The sequence below is a fragment of the Copadichromis virginalis genome, linkage group LG6 (assembly GCF_057382275.1).
Source record: "Copadichromis virginalis isolate Kocher_CV1m ecotype Utaka linkage group LG6, C_Virginalis_male_GT1.1, whole genome shotgun sequence".
Classification (NCBI taxonomy): domain Eukaryota; kingdom Metazoa; phylum Chordata; class Actinopteri; order Cichliformes; family Cichlidae; genus Copadichromis; species Copadichromis virginalis.
The window spans coordinates 25,340,428-25,360,847 of record NC_140623.1 but is presented as its reverse complement, the minus strand read 5'-3'; the positions used below and the strand labels follow the sequence as shown (position 1 = coordinate 25,360,847).

General features: G+C 37.8%; 1 protein-coding gene and 1 pseudogene across 1 annotated transcript; both read right to left on the bottom strand.

The window, feature by feature from the left end:
- Positions 1–2,874: 2,874 nt before the first annotated feature.
- Positions 2,875–9,017, bottom strand: LOC146707870 (uncharacterized). The gene is made up of 4 exons (XM_085460895.1): positions 8,579–9,017; positions 4,659–4,802; positions 4,370–4,431; positions 2,875–3,239 (listed from the first exon to the last, which is right to left on the bottom strand). The coding sequence occupies exons 1-4, from the start codon at positions 8,967–8,969 to the stop codon at positions 3,117–3,119; spliced, it is 720 nt and encodes a 239-aa protein (XP_085317021.1). The 5' UTR covers positions 8,970–9,017; the 3' UTR covers positions 2,875–3,116.
- A 5,945-nt stretch (positions 9,018–14,962) lies between these two features.
- Positions 14,963–16,320, bottom strand: LOC146707869 (uncharacterized; annotated as a pseudogene).
- Positions 16,321–20,420: the final 4,100 nt, after the last annotated feature.

Sequence of the window (20,420 nt, the reverse complement as noted above, 5' to 3'; positions counted from 1 at the left end):
GTTACCCTTTCCTTGTGTCTAGTTGTATGTCTTGAGTCTGGGTTTCGTCTCTGTGTTTATGTTTCCCGTTATATTTTAATAGTCGCTCGTCCCATGTGTGTCCTATGTTTAAAAGTGGAGGGAGGAGGTGGGGGGAGGGGAGGGGGCAGTATCTTCCTTCTTTGACAAAAGTCCTCTGGAAAGAGGACAAGGACACTTGGTGGTATAGTGAAGGTCAGAAGGACTTATATTGTGTCTTTGTGGATCTAGTGAAATGATACCATAACATAGGGAAGTCAGGACTGGCAGAGACATATGTGATATGTGGTACAAGACATGTATGAGGACAGGAAAACAATGGTAAGATGTGTGGTAAGAGCAGCAAATGCAAATGCCAGGCAGTGACACAATAGTCCATGCCACCATCACTAAGGAAAGTGCAAAATAGTCACAAACAATAAAATAGGTGAAATATTTTATTAACTATACTTTAATAACAGACATATTACACTTGCTACATGAAAATGTTTAAAGAGAAACTGATAATACCTCTCTGTTAAGACTATAGCATTAAGCCAGTTTTAAAAAGATATACAGTGTTGGAGATTATTATTTGATCGCCTGCTGAATTTGTAACTTTGTTCATTTACATAGAAATGAACAGTCTTAAAATCTTATGGTAGTTTCATTTTAATGGAGAGAGACTGAATACCAACCCAAACCCAGGAAAAAAACCCCACATTAAATAAAACTCATAAACTGATTTGCATGTCAGAGTAAAATAAGCAAAAACATGACTTAGTACTTGGTCAAGAAACTTTTGCTGGTAATGTGATGTGAAAATTGTAGTTAACCCTCACATTCAGATGTAGGTGGTTAGAACTTCACTGTATGATTTTTGTATAACCTTTGTATGCTTAGATGAAGTATGTCTATGTGTCAGGATGACCTGGCGAAAAAATCCTTAGCTTTGCTTAACTATGTTTCACTATGTTATCTGCTAACTGTTAGGGTGTAGAAGGAAGAAACTTGCAAGATGACCAGTGCCGGGAATTGCTCTCTGCCCAGCAACAGGCAGCACTCCCAGAGTAGCATTTCTAATTTTGATATAAAATGTCAGAGAAAATGGCAGCCTCGAGCAAGCCAGGATATTAGTTTACAGAGGCTGTTAAAATTATATGTCTAATGTCAAATGTTGGTGACACAATAATTTCATCCTAATTGTACTGACATATTCATAGGGTTAATTTTTGAGACAAAATATCATGAGGTAGTCATGATTTTGCAAATATTCCAACCAACAATGGTGATACAAGATCACAGGTGAAATTGGATGATGACTTGATGGTTCATTACTGTATTTGAAGCACATGTGTGACTGCATGTATTTGGAATGTCTCACTGTTATTCATCAGGTGACAGAGGCAGCTCTGCCATGTTGTAGCTCGGACAGAGGTGAAGAGGCAAGGTCACAGGTGACTGACTGATGATTTGGTGCTATAGATTAACTAGTATTTATTTTATCATGACAATTGTTAGGCTGCTGATGTAAATTGATTCATTAGTGTCTGTTTGACAAAGAATCTGAATTGACACATCTCACTTTTCATATGGCATGAATCAATGTGTTATTTTATCAGGTAGCAATATGTCCTAGTGCAGTCAGAGGGGAAGAGCCAGGGCCAAAGGTGAGGCACATCAAGCACATAATAATAATAATTTTAATCTGAGGATAAAACGCATGTACTGAGGCTGAAAGAAGCTTCAGTGCTCTCAGAAGACTAAAAAGATGGCTAAGGTTAACAATGACTCAAATGAGAAATGCTGCTGTATGTCCACCAGGAGAGACCGGACAGTATAGATGTAAAACAAATATGCCAGCAGTTTATCTCAGTCAACGAGAGGAGAAGGCATGTGTGTGGTCCCTTCACATAGTGGGCATTGAGTTGTTGTGTGGGACACCAGTAGTCCATGTCTGTTGCTGTAACAGTAGTTCATGTTTGGAATAAAAAATCCCAGGTCACTGATTTGATCGGGGCAATAGTGCCTAAAATGTTGCATAATTTTGCTGAGAGATCTTTTACTTTGTGGTAATCTTAGATGAGTAGTTTTATAGACAAAACCCACCGGGTCATTCAGTGTTCCCTTAGTGCTAATGTATAAGAGATGTTGGTGTAGTATAACTGAAGTAATGTTGTTAAGTCCTTAAAGTCATATTCTTTTATTGTCATGACTGTATTTGAAGCTATTTTTATGTTTGTATGATACCTGATTTATATGAAATATGGCTGAAGTAAACTAAACTCTAAAATACTTAGTCAGTCATTTGTTTAATAGTAATTTAACATTATATAATTCAAATGTAAAACTATGAATTGTAATTTTAAATGGTTTAAAAGCATGTAGAATAGCATATGTAGGCAAGTATATTTCTCCTTTTTTATCAAGAAGCAAAGACAAAAAGGGGAAAAAAAGAAACAGGGTGGTTGAATCATCCGTCCCCACCAATGTCAAAACCAAATCTACGCCCTGGGGAAGGATTTAACTGTTCTGGATGGGACGACATCTACTCATCATACTCAGGTTGAGTGTGGTGTTTAAATGAGTTCGTACTAACGGGCCAAAAATGTGCCAAGCAAACATCCCCTACACATTTACTCTACACCAGCCTGAAAGTTACACAACATTCTAAACATGATGCGTGAATTTCGCAGCAGAAATTAAGATATGAGACTCAAACCAGGCAACATTTTTCCAATCTTCTATTCTATTTTTTGGCTGAATAATACACAGTAGTTCTCAAGACCAACAGTAAGAAAAATGAAGAATAATCACAAACAATGGAAACAAGTGAAATGTTTTTATTAAACTTTACAGATGTATTACATTGCTTGCATAAAAAGTAAAGCGAAACTGTTTCACATATCTAACTTAAAGACTATAGCATGATCCTCTTGGCAAACAAAGTAAATATATTTTTACTTTCACAGATCTAAGCAATTCTGTGGGATGTAATAAATACCGTTGTGATAACACTGTTGTGAACAAAACATGAATTAATAAGCACAAACACCAAAAGTATAAAATATAAGTATAAGAGTATAGAATTCATTATACAGCCTGTTGCACTGATGGGTTCATTGCATGCTGTCAGTATTAATGGCAGAGTAAGTGCTGAAATCTGAGCTCTGGGCTATCGTCTTCTTTGGTCTCTGTGACGACTGGCGGAATTCCAGTGCAGCATAACACAGTTCTTCATCCTAAAGATATATTTATTTAGAATTATCATCATCTATTGATTTAATATGCTAAAATGAATTCACTGCTAAACATTAATGAGGAACAGCAGAAAATAAATGCTAGCAGTACCGTAGTTTTCGGACCATAGGCACCATAAGGTGCACTGTCAATGAACGGTCTGTTTTCATACATAAGGCACACCGGATTATAAGGCGCAGTAAGCGAAACAAAACAGTCAGATAAGTCAAACTTTACTCAACTCATTCTTCTTGCTTCCTCCACTTCCGTACTATTGATTCATTAATGTTGAATCCTCTCGCAGCTGCTCTATTCCAGTGTTGCTGGGAGTATATTAATGACTAACCGCGTATTGTGGATGGATTATTCCAGTTGTTCTCCTGAAGTTTGGTCAGTTTACAGCATCCCAACATGCGATTGCATTTGTCCCTCATCATCGGGAACCCTCATGTTAACTTTTATGGAGTGGAAAAAGTTAGCGTTCATCCTCCAGCTTCACTGTGTTTGTTAGGCTAACATAGCTGTGTCGCTAGCGATCACATAGCAGATCATTATATATCAGCTAGTCCAACTTCAGTAACCCTACAAATGTCACTGCTGTTTAGTTTTCTGTCTTCATTTATGTTGGAAGTGATAGCAGAGCAGTATGTTTTAAATTTTTCAGAAATCTCTCAGTCAGAACATGCAATATCATGTTTAGGTTGAAACTAGCGAGCTAACTTCCTGCTAACTTCTAACTCTGTTAAATTTAATAAATTCTGTTTTCATGGATGCCTGGATGTTAAACTTAATTGTTACACTTGGTAAAGCAGCAATGCTGATTATTTTATTAAAGTTGAAATAATTTAGACAGTTTTTAACTCTCAGTGATGCTGCAGTGTTCGTTTGACTTTGGGAACTGAAGCGGACGGAGTTTTGGACCCAGATTACTCCGAGTCCGCTAGGCTCCTGACTACGGTAGCTGTAATGCTCCGACAATCCAGAATTCATACATAAGGCGCACCGGATTATAAGGCGCACTGTCGATTTTTGAGAAAATTAGGATTTTAAGTGCGCCTTATAGTGCAGAAAATAAGGTATTATAAATATTAAATATCAGTACATATAAAGACTGATGAAAGTTCTTAATTACCTCATTCCATCTTTTCTGTACTCTTTTGCTGTATCTTTTCTCATCATCCTGAGGTGTCTTAGCTATAGAAATTAACATAGTGTTATTATAATTCAGTACACCAAAAGAAAACAACTATAACCAGATTAAAGGAAAAATCATAGTAAAATTATAATAGCAGAATTATAGAGAAAGTGAAAATATTTCAATTTTAGAGACAAAAACTTAATTTAATCATGATGGCAAAATGAGCACGGAAATAAAGAGATGAAGAATAATTTGGTAGACAAATTAAACGTTGAGGACTTACCTGTCTTCTGACAGTAATAAATCAAAAGAGAAGAGAGAAGTGATGAGATAACAGCAAAAGCTGGACACAAGGAATAAAGTAGCATCCAACAAGTTTCATGATGGTGCTCACTTGAAGCTGTAAAACAGCGGTTCTCACTTGAACCTGAAAAACAAAAGTTATCGAGGTTAGCTCATTGTGTAGACTGATGATAACATACAGTGGGGCAAAAAAGTATTTAGTCAGCCACCGATTGTGCAAGTTCCCCCACCTAAAATGATGACAGAGGTCAGTAATTTGCACCAGAGGTACACTTCAACTGTGAGAGACAGAATGTGAAAAAAAAATCCATGAATCCACATGGTAGGATTTGTAAAGAATTTATTCGTAAATCAGGGTGGAAAATAAGTATTTGGTCAATAACAAAAATACAACTCAATACTTTGTAACATAACCTTTGTTGGCAATAACAGAGGTCAAACGTTTACTATAGGTCTTTACCAGGTTTGCACACACAGTAGCTGGTATTTTGGCCCATTCCTCCATGCAGATCTTCTCGAGAGCAGTGATGTTTTGGGGCTGTCGCCGAGCAACACGGACTTTCAACTCCCGCCACAGATTTTCTATGGGGTTGAGGTCTGGAGACTGGCTAGGCCACTCCAGGACTTTCAAATGCTTCTTACGGAGCCACTCCTTTGTTGCCCGGGCGGTGTGTTTTGGATCATTGTCATGTTGGAAGACCCAGCCTCGTTTCATCTTCAAAGTTCTCACTGATGGAAGGAGGTTTTGGCTCAAAATCTCACGATACATGGCCCCATTCATTCTGTCCTTAACACGGATCAGTCGTCCTGTCCCCTTGGCAGAAAAACAACCCCATAGCATGATGTTTCCACCCCCATGCTTCACAGTAGGTATGGTGTTCTTGGGATGCAACTCAGTATTCTTCTTCCTCCAAACACGACGAGTTGAGTTTATACCAAAAAGTTCTACTTTGGTTTCATCTGACCACATGACATTCTCCCAATCCTCTGCTGTATCATCCATGTGCTCTCTGGCAAACTTCAGACGGGCCTGGACATGCACTGGCTTCAGCAGCGGAACACGTCTGGCACTGCGGGATTTGATTCCCTGCCGTTGTAGTGTTTTACTGATGGTGACCTTTGTTACTTTGGTCCCAGCTCTCTGCAGGTCATTCACCAGGTCCCCCCGTGTGGTTCTGGGATCTTTGCTCACCGTTCTCATGATCATTTTGACCCCACGGGATGAGATCTTGCGTGGAGCCCCAGATCGAGGGAGATTATCAGTGGTCTTGTATGTCTTCCATTTTCTGATGACCGCTCCCACAGTTGATTTTTTCACACCAAGCTGCTTGCCTATTGTAGATTCACTCTTCCCAGTCTTTTACTCCTCTAAATATACCTCTCAATATTGTAGCCAAATAGTTCAGTCTTTTTCATGTCTGACTTTTATCCATTACGTATTTGGCTCGTCTGTGTGGGCAGCTGCATATGTCAGTCGAGCTTGAAGATGTCGATTTTGGAGCAGGGACTTCTTTACTGGTCAACACCCTCTCAGTCCATGGCAATGTAAAACTCAATTCACTGTGGGCAGTGATGCTGGCATTTGAGGAGTTTTCAGTTCATGGCATGTTTGAGCACTGAATTGTCCCTGAACATCTTAACCAGATTCCTCCTATTTCAGGGTTAGTCTGAGTCTTCTTCCTTGGCAAAATGGCAACATCCAAATAAGTTGCACTTATTTATAATTGTCTCAACTGATAATCTTGGACTCTACAGTCATTTAGAAAGGTCTCCAAGAGACCTTCCCAACTTATACAATTCTCTTTCTTAGGTCTTCACTTAGTTCCTTGGGGTTTCCCATTGTTCTGAGTATTGGTCAATCCAAAGATTGCTAACAAATAAATTATTATGGTTATAATTATTGTACAAATTGATATGTTTGCAAAAAGAAACTACCAAATGTAGTCAGTTGTGATCACTAATGAGACATTAATATGCCTTGACTTTGTCTGGTTCAAAGACATTGTAGAACCTTCAGCACCTCCTTTTAATACATTACTTGTTACTTTACTTAAAAGTAATGCTATGCTTTGCATAATTACTTGCCAGGAAAAATTATTTGTTACACTACTCATATGTTACATTAAGTTAGTCATTACTCCATAAAATGACCTGAAACACATCGTTTGATAATAACCAGCTAATGTAGGCTACAGCCCCATGTACCAACACAAATCTCGATCTTAATGGGGACACAGGTACAATATTTCTTTCAGTTTTTAGATAGGAACATTAACCTGACAACACAAAGCAAAGATTAAAACCAGCTCAAAGAAACTTGAAAATGATCGACACAGTCATTCTACTTTAGAAACATGAACAGGTAGAAATGGTGACTATTAGCCTCAATGCTCATCACTGTTTTTTGTCCCTGTTGAAGATCAGTCAGTTTGTTCTCAGCTTTAAAATTTCTCTCAGTTCTTGTCTAGCTTTGTGTTAGCATGTTGTGTATGTAGATGCTTGCAAAGAGTTAATGTTGTGTTAGCAGTATAATGTGGTTGTTTCTGTCCTGGAAGCTGTTTCCGCTTGACCATCGTGCTTGTGTCCTTTTGTGCAATAAAAATGTAATTAATGTCCACTCCTCAAAAGCTGTATTGCTGTACTGCTCCACCAATTTTCTCCTCTCAGACATGAACTGAAATCACCTGATTTTAACAATGTGCAAATGGTTTCTGCCGCACAGCAAATGAATGAACCTTTGTAACGCAAGTGACAACATAATTGTAACTGTAATGTGCTGCATTATTGAATTTGTACAGTAAAATGTTACTGGAAAATATAATGTGATTACAGTAATGTGTTATTTTTTAATGTGTCACAGCCACCACTATACATATTTGAACCTGTACATATAATTTTGACCCTGTGTGAATGAGTGAAAATCCAAACAAATGCAGGAACCCTCTGTGAATTTTTGCATCAGACCTCACCAAAATCTCAACTGCTTTCAGCTCAGATTAAGCCAAATGCTATTTAGGTTGTGGACAGTGAATCACAACACAAAATACAACTTTTAAATATAGGAGCAAGTGATATAACATTTTTATGTTCGAAATAAACATATTAGCTCCTCTAAAAAATTGCAACCAAAGTTGCAAGAAAAACAGTTTTTAAGTAATCTCAAAATCTGAAGCTCAAGTTTATTTTTTATTCTATTGCTCTAATGCCAGCATTGAACATTACTATATATGATAGTTTCAATAGTAAAACTAATTGTCTATGAATTATCATAACAAAGTAGAAATTAGAGTACAAAAGATCATATAACCTTGCAAGATATGTGCTTTAAAACTTCAGACGAAGTTGTACAGTATAAATGTTCTCATTTTTACCTACATTCTGACACCAGGCTCATCTTTTAGCCACAAAGATGAGGGCTTTTTACAGATGTAGTTGATATTATAGAGGATAACCCAGAATGTGCTGTAACAGCATCTAGCTTGTTTTAAAGAAGTAAAATGAATAAATAAATAAATAAAATATTTAGTAACGGCCACGTCATTGACTTGATTTCAGTTTAGAATGCAGTTTGCTTACTGGCAAAAGCTTAAGACAGCTTTATTTAAGGCCAAGCAAAGCATTCTGAGGGACGGAAAGTGTTAAAACACCACAAAGAAAACATAAAAAATTTGCATTTCATTTACAACTCCGTTTGTCAAAAAATAAAAAAAAATTGCATCTTTCTTGTTTCATTTTAAATTTATTCTGGTGGCATGCAAATCATCATAATCATTCACCTACTATCTACTAAACAATCAAACTGTCCATTTTAAAATGCATCATAATGTAGGATCATATCTTCTTACTGTGGTTAGTTTTTCAAAGGGCTAAAAAACAGTGCACAGATAATGCAAGACTCACCAGAATCCTTATGAAGCAGGATCTTTGTTGTGATATTACTATATGTGCGCACATATCTTTGGATAATTTTTTCTTCATCCTTAACCTTGAGCTCTTCAGTTCCGCAGTAGTAAAGGCCTTCATCAGTCTCAGTGATGTTTGTGATCAGCAGGTCATAAGATTGAGAGAAATTGTTCTTTACCAGATGAAAATCAGGAAATGGATTCAGGAGATGGAAGAAAGTAGACTCATAATCTGAGTGTGGGGCACCATATCTCCGATCCAGCCTGGTTTTTAATACCAGGGAAGGCTGCTTCTCATGAGAACAATTCCTGTACCACACTATGTATACTCCAACTGATGATTTACAATCACAGTAGAGAGTGATGTTTTCTCCTGGTCTCACTCTCATCTCTATCACTGATTCATTTCTCAGATCTTGACTCGAAGATAAAGCTCCTGGAAGACACAAACAAACAAAAATTAAAGTATGTTCACATATGCACAATTTTTAAACATTCAGAATGAGAAAAATGTTTATTGTTAAAATGGGATATTGAAAAACATTTAGATGATTTACCTAAAAGAACAACCAGAAATGCATGCACCCCGTCCATGTCTAATGACGATAACCTGGAGTTAGAAGACAACAACACTTCCTATTAACAGATGTCATGACCTATGCACATTTTTCCATTAAAGGAAATGTAAGTTGTGATTGGCCTGCTGAATGGAACATTTCTTTGTGGTTGTTTTCTATAGGTGCAACACCAAGTGATGTTATGATGGTAACCAGAAAGGTCATTTTCCAAAAATGAACAAAAAAAGAAAGAAAAGAAGGAAAAACAACAAAAAACACACACACTGTAAAAAAAAAAAAAAATCAATAATCAATTACACTTTATTGAAAGCTTTTATTAAAATCAATTTATACATGCATTTTAAATATGTATACATACCTAGACCTTCTAGTCATGCACAATTATTGTTTAACCACGTTTTATATCACTGGAATCTGAAGAAGTTGCCCTCTGTTGGGTTATAAATAAAGAAAATATGTCCACATTAACAACGATGGAGGACACAAACAGAATCAAAAATTAATATTAAAATTTCTTGATTTAAGATCCTCCTCTAAACAGACCATCTATCGTTATGTTATTGGTTCCCTTTAGGTGGTGATCTCAGTGTTAAAATTTGGCAGCAATAATGAGCAGCGCATAATTGATATTATCTATGCAAGATACCAGGGGACCATGGGCAGTGTAAATAACTTGGGTGGAGCCCGAATAAAAAAAAACCTTCAAAACACTGCAGTATGAAAAGTAATGCTGAGGTTTCTTGATGATGCTGTAGTTCACTTGGTGTTGATTATATTGTTTTTTTTATATAATACCACACTGGATGATCAGTCCTCTGTCATTCTGCAGCATGAGACAGAGCCTGTATGGTGACCAACCTTGACTTTAAGGACACAAGGAAAATGATTACAATTTGTTTCAAATATCATTTCTTGGAAAAACAAAAAAGGTAATCTTGAAAGTGCTGTCACAAATAACACTTCCTAATATTATTATTTTCTGAATTGTGCTGATTCTCCCTCTCTCTCTCTCTCGCTATATATATATATATATATATATATATATATATATATATATATATATATATATATATATGTTTTTTTTTCTGAAAATACATTCTAAACTACTGACAATAAAACAAATCACATTCTGCACTTAATACTGGTTCAACAGCCTGAAGGTTTGTGCGTGCTTGTGAGGGACTGTTTATCATTGTGGGTTTCCTGTGACTTTCACAGAACAGGGGGTTGTTAACGTTGGGTTTACTGTCAACTTATATTGTTGTAACTTCTTGTAGACTACATAGCTAGGTTGAAAGTGAAAGTGCTTTCACAAAAATACATTCTAATCTTATTAGTTTCTGAATTTCCTTGAAGAAAAATTAATAAAACCACTGTCATTAGTATTAACATGAGTTACATTTCTACTAAATCTGTTTATCCTTTAAGTAAAGTTTTGTAATTAAATGAGTTAATCAGATTAACCTGTAGATAAAGCACATCTGTACACAGCAACAGGAAGAGGAAGTCATCCAATATCAGTCATCCCATAGCAAGTCATCTACTAGTTTCTTCACAACTGGTGGTTGCCAGATCAGAATGGTCTCTAAACCTGTGAGACTGGGACCTTGTTGACTTGATCCTACATTGTCGCCATGTTCCTCAAACTTGGGTCCTCTATCAAGTTTGAGGGTTCTGCACAGTATTTTAACTATTCTTAGAACCTCTTCTGGACGGAGACCTTTGATGTTGTGTCTGCAATGTACTGGAATCTTACAGTTTGGGTTTACTGGTTTTATTGCCCCTAATACCACTGCAACTACTATGTGAAATACAGTGTTCCACATTTGATTCAGTTGTTCCTTGTGCCCCGGTACATTACAGTTTTCTTATATGCCTTCTTCCTGATTCTGCTGTTTAATAGGACTGCCACATCTTTCACAACCTAGTGGTGTTTTGTCACCACTAGGGTTTGACAGGTTGTGCTCTCTTGTCCTCAGCCGTTGGTGCCTTAGGAAACCAACGGCAGTTACTGAGCTATATAAACAAATCAATATGCTACACAGATGTTCATGTACACTATCTCGTTGTAGAGTCTTTACAATATATAGCACCTTGAGTTGATTGGTGTTGGGATTTGATGCAATATAAATTGAACTGAATTGTTGTGCTCAGGAGTTAAAGTGTGCAGATTTGACAGATGGGGTAACTCTAAGATTGGATGTTGTGTGGACAAAAAAAACCCAAAAACATTTTGTTGCTCTGAAATTCACTACCCTTTGTGGATTTAACCAATAGTTGCAGAAGCAGGTATTACATGGGCTATCATCACTGTTTTTCAACCCCAGAGAATGTAAAGGCAATATAAAATATTAAATTGACTGAGTGAATCTAAATCTAGTCAATTTAAATTAATGTTTACTAGCCTTGATGATTCTCGTTGGTCTATAGGATATACATGTATTCGTCGCTATCCTGTATGTATACTATTCTGCTCCTGGCAGCTACGCCCCTTTTATTTGGATCAGCTTTCCTCCCTTTAACTTTATTCATCCACATTTATTGCCAATATGAGTAACCAACAAACAAAAATCTAGACAATTATATCAAAATTAATTGCTTGTTTTTGCCATTGAAACTAACTTTTGTGATCAAATCACACACTGAGCTGCTGTGTCGCAATTTTTTTTTTCTCATTTGCCTGAACAGTGTGTTTATCCATGTGGACATTTGCATATCCAGTGTCCATTACAAATAGAATAGAATAGAAAAATCTCAAATCTTGTTTCCAGGTAATGAACTTCACCAAGATTTCCCACATTGTCCAGTTTACTTCTCACAAATATTCATGTGTAGTTATTTTGGTAAACTAAAATCCATATTCACTTGTCAATTTGGAAATACGCTAGCTGGAGGACTCAAATCAGTTTAAACTAAGTAAAATGACATGCATACAATCTGTACTGGAAGCTAATGAGCTTCAGGATGATGTTTTTCAATAATACCCTCATCTCCCTTTATGTGAGAAAACTTTAGCAAATTTAAGGATTTTCTGTTGTACCAATCACCATTGCTAAGTTACTGTACATGTATGTTGATGAGAAAAATACTTTTGAAATAGTTATATTACTCTATTAGAAATGAGGAGAATAACTATTTTAATTGAGTCAAAACTCAAATTTTTAGATGCTGCTGTATTTGTTTATGTGATTTTTTTCATGTGGCTGTTTTCTGTTCTAAATCAAATCAAATCAAATCACTTTCATTGTCACGTCACATGAGCAGGCACACTGGTACAGTACATGCGAGTGAAATTCTTGTGTGCGAGCTTCACAAGCAACAGAGGTGTGCAAAAATACAATAACATAAAACAAGCAAAATATAAGAATGGCTAAATCTTAGAGTAATAAATATATGTACAATATAAGAGTGCATGCATTACTGGATGTGTATACTAAATATGTTTTTCTACGTGTGTGTGTGTGTATATACATATTTTACAAATTAAATAGAGTAAACAATAAAATAAAATATATAAAATATACAGAGGTTGGTAGTTGGACATGTGCAAAACAAGTGGCATTTATATACAGTGTGGAGTGCATAATGTTGAAGTTCCAGTAGTGAAGGTGAGGTGTCTATGACGTGTTCAGCAGTCTGATGGCCTGATGGAAAAAGCTGTCTCTCAGTCTGCTGGTAAGGGACTGGATGCTGCAGAACCTCCTTCCTGATGGAAGTAGTCTGAACAGTTTATGGCTGGGGTGACTGGAGTCCTTGATGATCCTCCCCACTTTCCTCAGGCACCGCTTCCTGTTGATGTCCTGGAGGGAGGGAAGCTCACCTCCAATTATCCGTTCAGAGCACCGCACTACTCTCTGGAGAGCTTTGTGGTTGTAAGCGGTGCTGTTGCCATACCAGGTGGTGATGCATCCAGTGAGGATGCTCTCAATGGCACAGCGATAGAAGGTCCTGAGGATGCGGGGGTTCATGCCAAATCTTTTCAGTCTCCTGAGAAAGAAGAGGCGCTGCTGCGCCTTCTTCACTGTTTTGTTTGTGTGTACTGACCACGTAAGATCCTCAGCCAGATGTACACCAAGGAACCGGAAACTGCTCACTCAGCGCCGTTGATGGTGATGGGGGTGTGTACTTCTCTGCACCTCCGGAAGTTCACTATCAACTCCTTTGTCTTTGCGACGTTGAGGGTGAGATGGTTGTCTTGACACCAGTGGGTCAGGGCGCTGACCTCCTCCCTGTAAGCCGTCTCATCACCGTTGGTGATAAGACCCACCACTGTAGTGTCGTCCGCAAACAATGATGTTGGAGTTGTTAGTGGCCGTACAGTCATAGGTGTAGAGTGAGTACAGGAGAGGGCTCAGTACACACCCCTGTGGAGCACCAGTGTTCAGTGTGATGGGGGATGAGGTGATGCTGCCCAGTCTGACCACTTGGCGTCTGTCAGACAGGAAGCTAAGGATCCAGCTGCAGAGGGAGCTGCTCAATCCTAGATCCTGCAGTTTCCTGTCCAGCTTCGAGGGAACGATGGTATTGAATGCTGAGCTGTAATCTACAAACAGCATTCTCACATACGTGTCTCTCTTCTCCAGGTGTGACAGGGCAGTATGTAGTGTCAGGGCTATGGCATTATCAGTGGACCTGTTGTCGCAGTATGCGAATTGTAGAGGGTCCAGTGAGTTGGGTAGTGAAGAGCAAACGAATTCCCTGACCAGCTTCTCGAAGCATTTGCTCACGATGGGGGTCAGGGCTACAGGTCGCCAGTCGTTCAGTGATGAGATGGTGGAGGATTTGGGCCATTTTGAAGCAGGCTGGGACTACAGACAGAGAGAGGGAAAGGTTGAAGATGTGTGTAAACACTCCAGCCAGCTGAGCCGCGCATGACTTGAGGATGCGGCTGGGAATCCCGTCCGGACCAGTAGCTTTGCGTGCGTTCACCTTCCTGAAACACTTCCGCACATCCTCCTCAGACACAGTGTGCGCGCTGACGTCATCCGCGGTGCGCACACAGAGAGGCTGTGGTCTGCAGTGTGCAGGAATTAACCTTCCTAAGCTATGATGTTTGTTCTCAGGTTTGACAATAATTCCCAGAAAAATATTGTATAGCGCTGGTTTGTACTACAGTGATTGCTTTATATTATCTTTTTGTCCAATACCACAAACAAAACATTTTGATTGTGAGCTGAATGAGAAATATCACCTGAGAATTACACCGCAAAAAGTTGTTTTTTCAACCCATTAAGTTATCCTACAGGGTTTGGCCGGAAGAGCATTTATAACGCTGACTTAGAGGATAAATAGACATTATATGACAGTTGAGGCAAGTTCATAAACATTGAGGTAAAAATAAATGATGCTGAATTAGATAACTGATATAAATATATCTAATATAATAACTAATATAACCCAACAGCCAAACAACCCAAACACAGATTTGCGCGTTAATGCGGCTATGGCGTTAGCGAGATTAACCCTGACATCACTAATATATATGTATATATTATATATATATATATGTGTGTGTGTGTGTGTGTGTGTGTGTGTGTGTGTGTGTGTGTGTGTGTGTGTGTGTGTGTGTGTGTGTAATAAAACACACTTATTAACTATAAAGAACAACAACAACAAAAAGCTAGTAATTTTAACAATTTTTTTTTCATGTTGTCAAATCGTATATATTAGTTTTGTTCATGTCAGAGCAATTGTTAATATCTGTAAGTTAAAGATGGTAGGTTTTTATTTCCACTGTATAACAATAACCAGACATAAATATTTCTTTGTCATTTCTGTGGGAGGAAAAAACATAATTATTATTATTACATGGTGCAAGTGTTGATAGCAGAGATGCTGAAATCAGAAATCTGGGCTGTCCTCTTCTTCTTTGGTCTCTGTGATGCCTGACGGATTTCCAAAGGAGCATAATACACTTCGTCATCCTAAAATGTCATAATAATTTAGATGTATCATGATATACTTGTGTAATATGATAAATGTATTTTACTGTTCAATATCTTGATCATCATGACTACAGAAAATAAGTAGTAGCTGTAGTATACATATATCATATCACTGATGTGAAGACTGATGAAAGCCATTAATTACCTGATTTCTTGTAGTCTGGTCTCTTCTCTCATACTGTTTTTCATCAACTTGAGGTTCCTTAGCTACAGAAATGAACAACATGTAATTAAAATGAATATAAAATAAATATTAAAATATATCACAATATTAATTATGGTAATACATTAAAAGATACATTCATTTTAATCAGCCACTTTTCCCCCAGTTTTTTTTTCTTCCAAAAACTCAATTTAATAGTGATGGTCAAATGACCAGAGGAATAAAGTGATAAAAAGTAACTGGCTGGACAAAATGAAACATTGAGGAGTTACCTGTCTTCTGACAGTAATAAATCAAAAGGGAGGAGAGGAGAGATGAGAGGATAGCAAAAGCTTAACAGAGAGAATAGAAGAGCATCCAGCAAAGAGCACAGTCGGGCTGAGTCTCACGGTGATGAGGTTCACTGGAATCTGAATGAAAAAAAACCAACACACCAGATATCTAGAAATTGTGAAAATTTAGACACTGTGACATTACAGACGAACATGATTGATGTGCTCAGTTTCATCTTTAATTCTAGGGATGGAACAAAAATCCAAGCATCTTACATCATGCATGCATGGGTTTCAATAGTGGAAATTCAGTTTCTCTTTCAATCCATAATCTTGCCGCCACTTTGACCATTAAACAAGTACGGGGTTATGTAAGACCTGATTTTCTTTCTGTGCTTAGTTTGTCAGATCCTTTAAACAATTCACAGAAAATGTATTAATGATACACAGATTACTTACAAAAGAAAATCCTCGTTGTGATGTTACCATATGTGCGTACATATCCAGGAGTAATTAGTTTCTTATCCGTAAGCGCAAGCTTTTCAGTTCCACAGTAGTAGAGACCCTCATTGGAATCAGTGATGTTTGTGATCAGCAGCTCGTAAGATTGAGAGGACTCATTCTTCGCCAGGTGAAAATCAGGGAATGGATTCAGAATGTTTCTGTAAGCAGCCCCATCATTTGAACTTTGGTCCCCATTTCCTATACCACACTATGTAAACTCCAACTGACGATTTACAATCACAGTGTAGAGTGATATTTTCTCCTGGTCTGATTGCCATCTCTATCAGTGAGTCATATCTGAGATCTTGACTGGAAGTTAAAGATCCTGGAGAAACCCCCCCCCAAACAAAATTAAAGGTTGTTTGCATCTCCATGGCATTACAAAAATGAACATCAATAAAGATGGAATAAATATGATTTACCTAAATGAACAATCAGAAATACATGCAGCCCGTCCATGTGTGATGATGATGACATCCTGGAGTTAGAAGGCAACACCATGACCTACTAACAGATGTCATGAGCCATGCAGATTTTTCCATTCAAGGAAATGTTAGTTGTGATTGGTTGCTGAGCGAAATTCTTTGTGGTTGCTTTCTATAGGCTTTTTAAGTTATCTTTTACTGATGTAAAAGATAACTTTGAAAAAACAAAAAAAGCGTAAACAAATTGCACATTCAAGTTTATAAGCCCTAGATTTCGTCCAGAGCTTTGATTTATTTCTTCATGTCTTCATTTCAGAAAAGATATTCATAATACAAAGAAGACTTTCTAGTTGTCCACAAGTTTTATTTAATTATATTTGGAACGCCTGTGTGAAAGATTTTATAGTCCTAGCCCAATCTAAAACAAAAAAAACAAACAAACAAATAAACAAAAAAAATCTTTCTTCCCCAGTAAATTTGCATAGTGCAAAAGCAATCCAAATATGTTCTTCAAAGACCATGCAGTCGCTTAACTGACTTGACCCACCTGTAAATCGTAGCAGTTAGAAGTCAAGAAAATGAAGAAAGTGCCCATTAGAGGTTATATATTATTACCGTAATGTATGTTAATGTATGGTAATATATTAAGCAGAAAGTCAGGCAAAGTAAAATATTTATATAGAGACACAATACTGCTGTCTTTACTGGCGTAAGTTAATTACAAAGATGGAGCTTGATCAATCCTTTTAATTAAGGTCAAATCCAGTAACTAGTTTATATTAAAACCTGTACAAAGTCAGCATGTGATACAGAAACTGATTTTTATCAATAACACAGCCTGAAACACACATGCTTAATGATTATATGATTATATGCATGCCTTAGTGTGTACACCTGAAGTGGGAGCCACCTGGCTACACTCATAAAAGAGTTTAAATATTAAGTTTACATGTTAATAAATTCATGAATAAATGAGATACACTTTTACTGTAACCATATGAACAAATGGATTATTTTACTTAATCCCAGTAAGTGTGAAAGCATTGAGCAATTACATGATTGTCTCAGTGCACCAAATGCTCAAAACTAAAACTATAAAATCTCTTTTTTTCTCTCTATTTTTTTCTTTACAATCTATGCAGAGTGGGAAAAATGTAATTTTTGATTATGGCATGGTTCCCTTTGGGATACCCCTGTGAACAAAAGATTGTTAGGGGATGGTAGAGTTTCAATTTCAAGAAAGTACGGTATCTTGCATTGGTGCCACATTTACATACTGTGATCTTTCCAGAAAATACAGGGTTGTTATCTTTCAGTACATACACTTTCAAACTGTACTTTATTTGCACTAAATATCAAGTGATAAGTATTCATAAGTGTTTAAATAATAAATTGTCCATGAAAGTATTTGGGTGGATGCTAACAGAAGTGTGGGAAGCAGAGACATCTGTTATGAAGTGGGTCCTCTACTGTGTGGAAGGTTGGTGGTTTGATCCCTTGTTGCTCCAGTCTGCATACCAAAAACCCTTGAAGAAGTTACTAACCTCAAGTTGCTCTCCTATTCATCTGTCGGAGTATGATTGGTAGACAGGAAGCCCTTAAGCATAGAAGAAAGTGAATGAGACATGTCATATAAAATGATTTGAGTGCTCTAGGACAGCGGTACCCAACCACCGGTCTGGGAGTCATTTGGTACCGGGTTGCGAGAGTTGAGACTCGGGTGTGAAATTTATGGTTTTCAGGGTTTTTACCAGTTTTTATCATTATTTATTTTTTATCCTTAACTCGCTTTCACTGGGTGTTTTCCTGTGTGTTATGAATAAATCTTCTTTTTTTTGGTACCAGCACTGATTTTATTTTGTTGTATTTATCCACGACACCTTAAAGGCCGGTCTTTGGCGCAAAAAAGGTTGGCGAATAGGAGAGTAGAAAAGTAGAATAGAGTAGAGTAGAGCTCTAGGAGAGTAGATAAGTGGTTCAAGGTTCTTTATTTGTCACATGCATAGTTATACAAGTATAACACACAGTGAAATAACACACAGTGAAATGTAGCCTGACACGCTCCTCGACATGTGCAACAAAATTGGGGGGGGGGTGTAGAGGAAGAACATATATATATATACATATACAGTGGGGCAAAAAAGTATTTAGTCAGCCACCGATTGTGCAAGTTCCCCCACTTAAAATGATGACAGAGGTCAGTAATTTGCACCAGAGGTACACTTCAACTGTGAGAGACAGAATGTGAAAAAAAAATCCATGAATCCATATGGTAGGATTTGTAAAGAATTTATTCGTAAATCAGGGTGGAAAATAAGTATTTGGTCAATAACAAAAATACAACTCAATACTTTATAACATAACCTTTGTTGGCAATAACAGAGGTCAAACGTTTACTATAGGTCTTTACCAGGTTTGCACACACAGTAGCTGGTATTTTGGCCCATTCCTCCATGCAGATCTTCTCGAGAGCAGTGATGTTTTGGGGCTGTCGCCGAGCAACACGGACTTTCAACTCCCGCCACAGATTTTCTATGGGGTTGAGGTCTGGAGACTGGCTAGGCCACTCCAGGACTTTCAAATGCTTCTTACGGAGCCACTCCTTTGTTGCCCGGGCGGTGTGTTTTGGATCATTGTCATGTTGGAAGACCCAGCCTCGTTTCATCTTCAAAGTTCTCACTGATGGAAGGAGGTTTTGGCTCAAAATCTCACGATACATGGCCCCATTCATTCTGTCCTTAACACGGATCAGTCGTCCTGTCCCCTTGGCAGAAAAACAGCCCCATAGCATGATGTTTCCACCCCCATGCTTCACAGTAGGTATGGTGTTCTTGGGATGCAACTCAGTATTCTTCTTCCTCCAAACACGACGAGTTGAGTTTATACCAAAAAGTTCTACTTTGGTTTCATCTGACCACATGACATTCTCCCAATCCTCTGCTGTATCATCCATGTGCTCTCTGGCAAACTTCAGACGGGCCTGGACATGCACTGGCTTCAGCAGCGGAACACGTCTGGCACTGCGGGATTTGATTCCCTGCCGTTGTAGTGTGTTACTGATGGTGACCTTTGTTACTTTGGTCCCAGCTCTCTGCAGGTCATTCACCAGGTCCCCCCGTGTGGTTCTGGGATCTTTGCTCACCGTTCTCATGATCATTTTGACCCCACGGGATGAGATCTTGCGTGGAGCCCCAGATCGAGGGAGATTATCAGTGGTCTTGTATGTCTTCCATTTTCTGATGATTGCTCCCACAGTTGATTTTTTCACACCAAGCTGCTTGCCTATTGTAGATTCACTCTTCCCAGTCTGGTGCAGGTCTACAATACTTTTCCTGGTGTCCTTCGAAAGCTCTTTGGTCTTGGCCATGGCAGAGTTTGGAGTCTGACTGTTTGAGGCTGTGGACAGGTGTCTTTTATACAGATGATGAGTTCAAACAGGTGCCATTCATACAGGTAACGAGTGGGGGACAGAAAAGCTTCTTACAGAAGACGTTACAGGTCTGTGAGAGCCAGAGATTTTCCTTGTTTGAGGTGACCAAATACTTATTTTCCACCCTGATTTATGAATAAATTCTTTACAAATCCTACCATGTGAATTCATGGATTTTTTTTTCACATTCTGTCTCTAACAGTTGAAGTGTACCTCTGGTGCAAATTACTGACCTCTGTCATCATTTTAAGTGGGGGAACTTGCACAATCGGTGGCTGACTAAATACTTTTTTGCCCCACTGTATATATATATATATATATATATATATATATATATATATATATATATATATATGTATATGTAGTATATACATTGGGTGAATGTGCAGTAGTAGCAGCAAGCAGGTGAATTCTGTACATTAATATGAATAGACATCTGACTATTTTACAGGATAGACAATATAAACATATTTAAAATTAAAAGAATTGAAATGTACATTGTGCCTTGGTTTAGTGTCTGGAA

Bases quoted from the DNA above. Each gene is read 5' to 3' on its own strand.
- LOC146707870 (XM_085460895.1), bottom strand. From the start codon at position 8,969: ATGAGAGTGAGACCAGGAGAAAACATCACTCTCTACTGTGATTGTAAA. The intron at 4,803-8,578 runs GTGAGTCTTGCA...TTTGTTTTTCAG, and splicing joins CCTGCTTCATAAGGATTCTG to GTTCAAGTGAGAACCGCTGT. The intron at 4,432-4,658 runs GTAAGTCCTCAA...TAATTTCTATAG, and splicing joins TTATTACTGTCAGAAGACAG to CTAAGACACCTCAGGATGAT.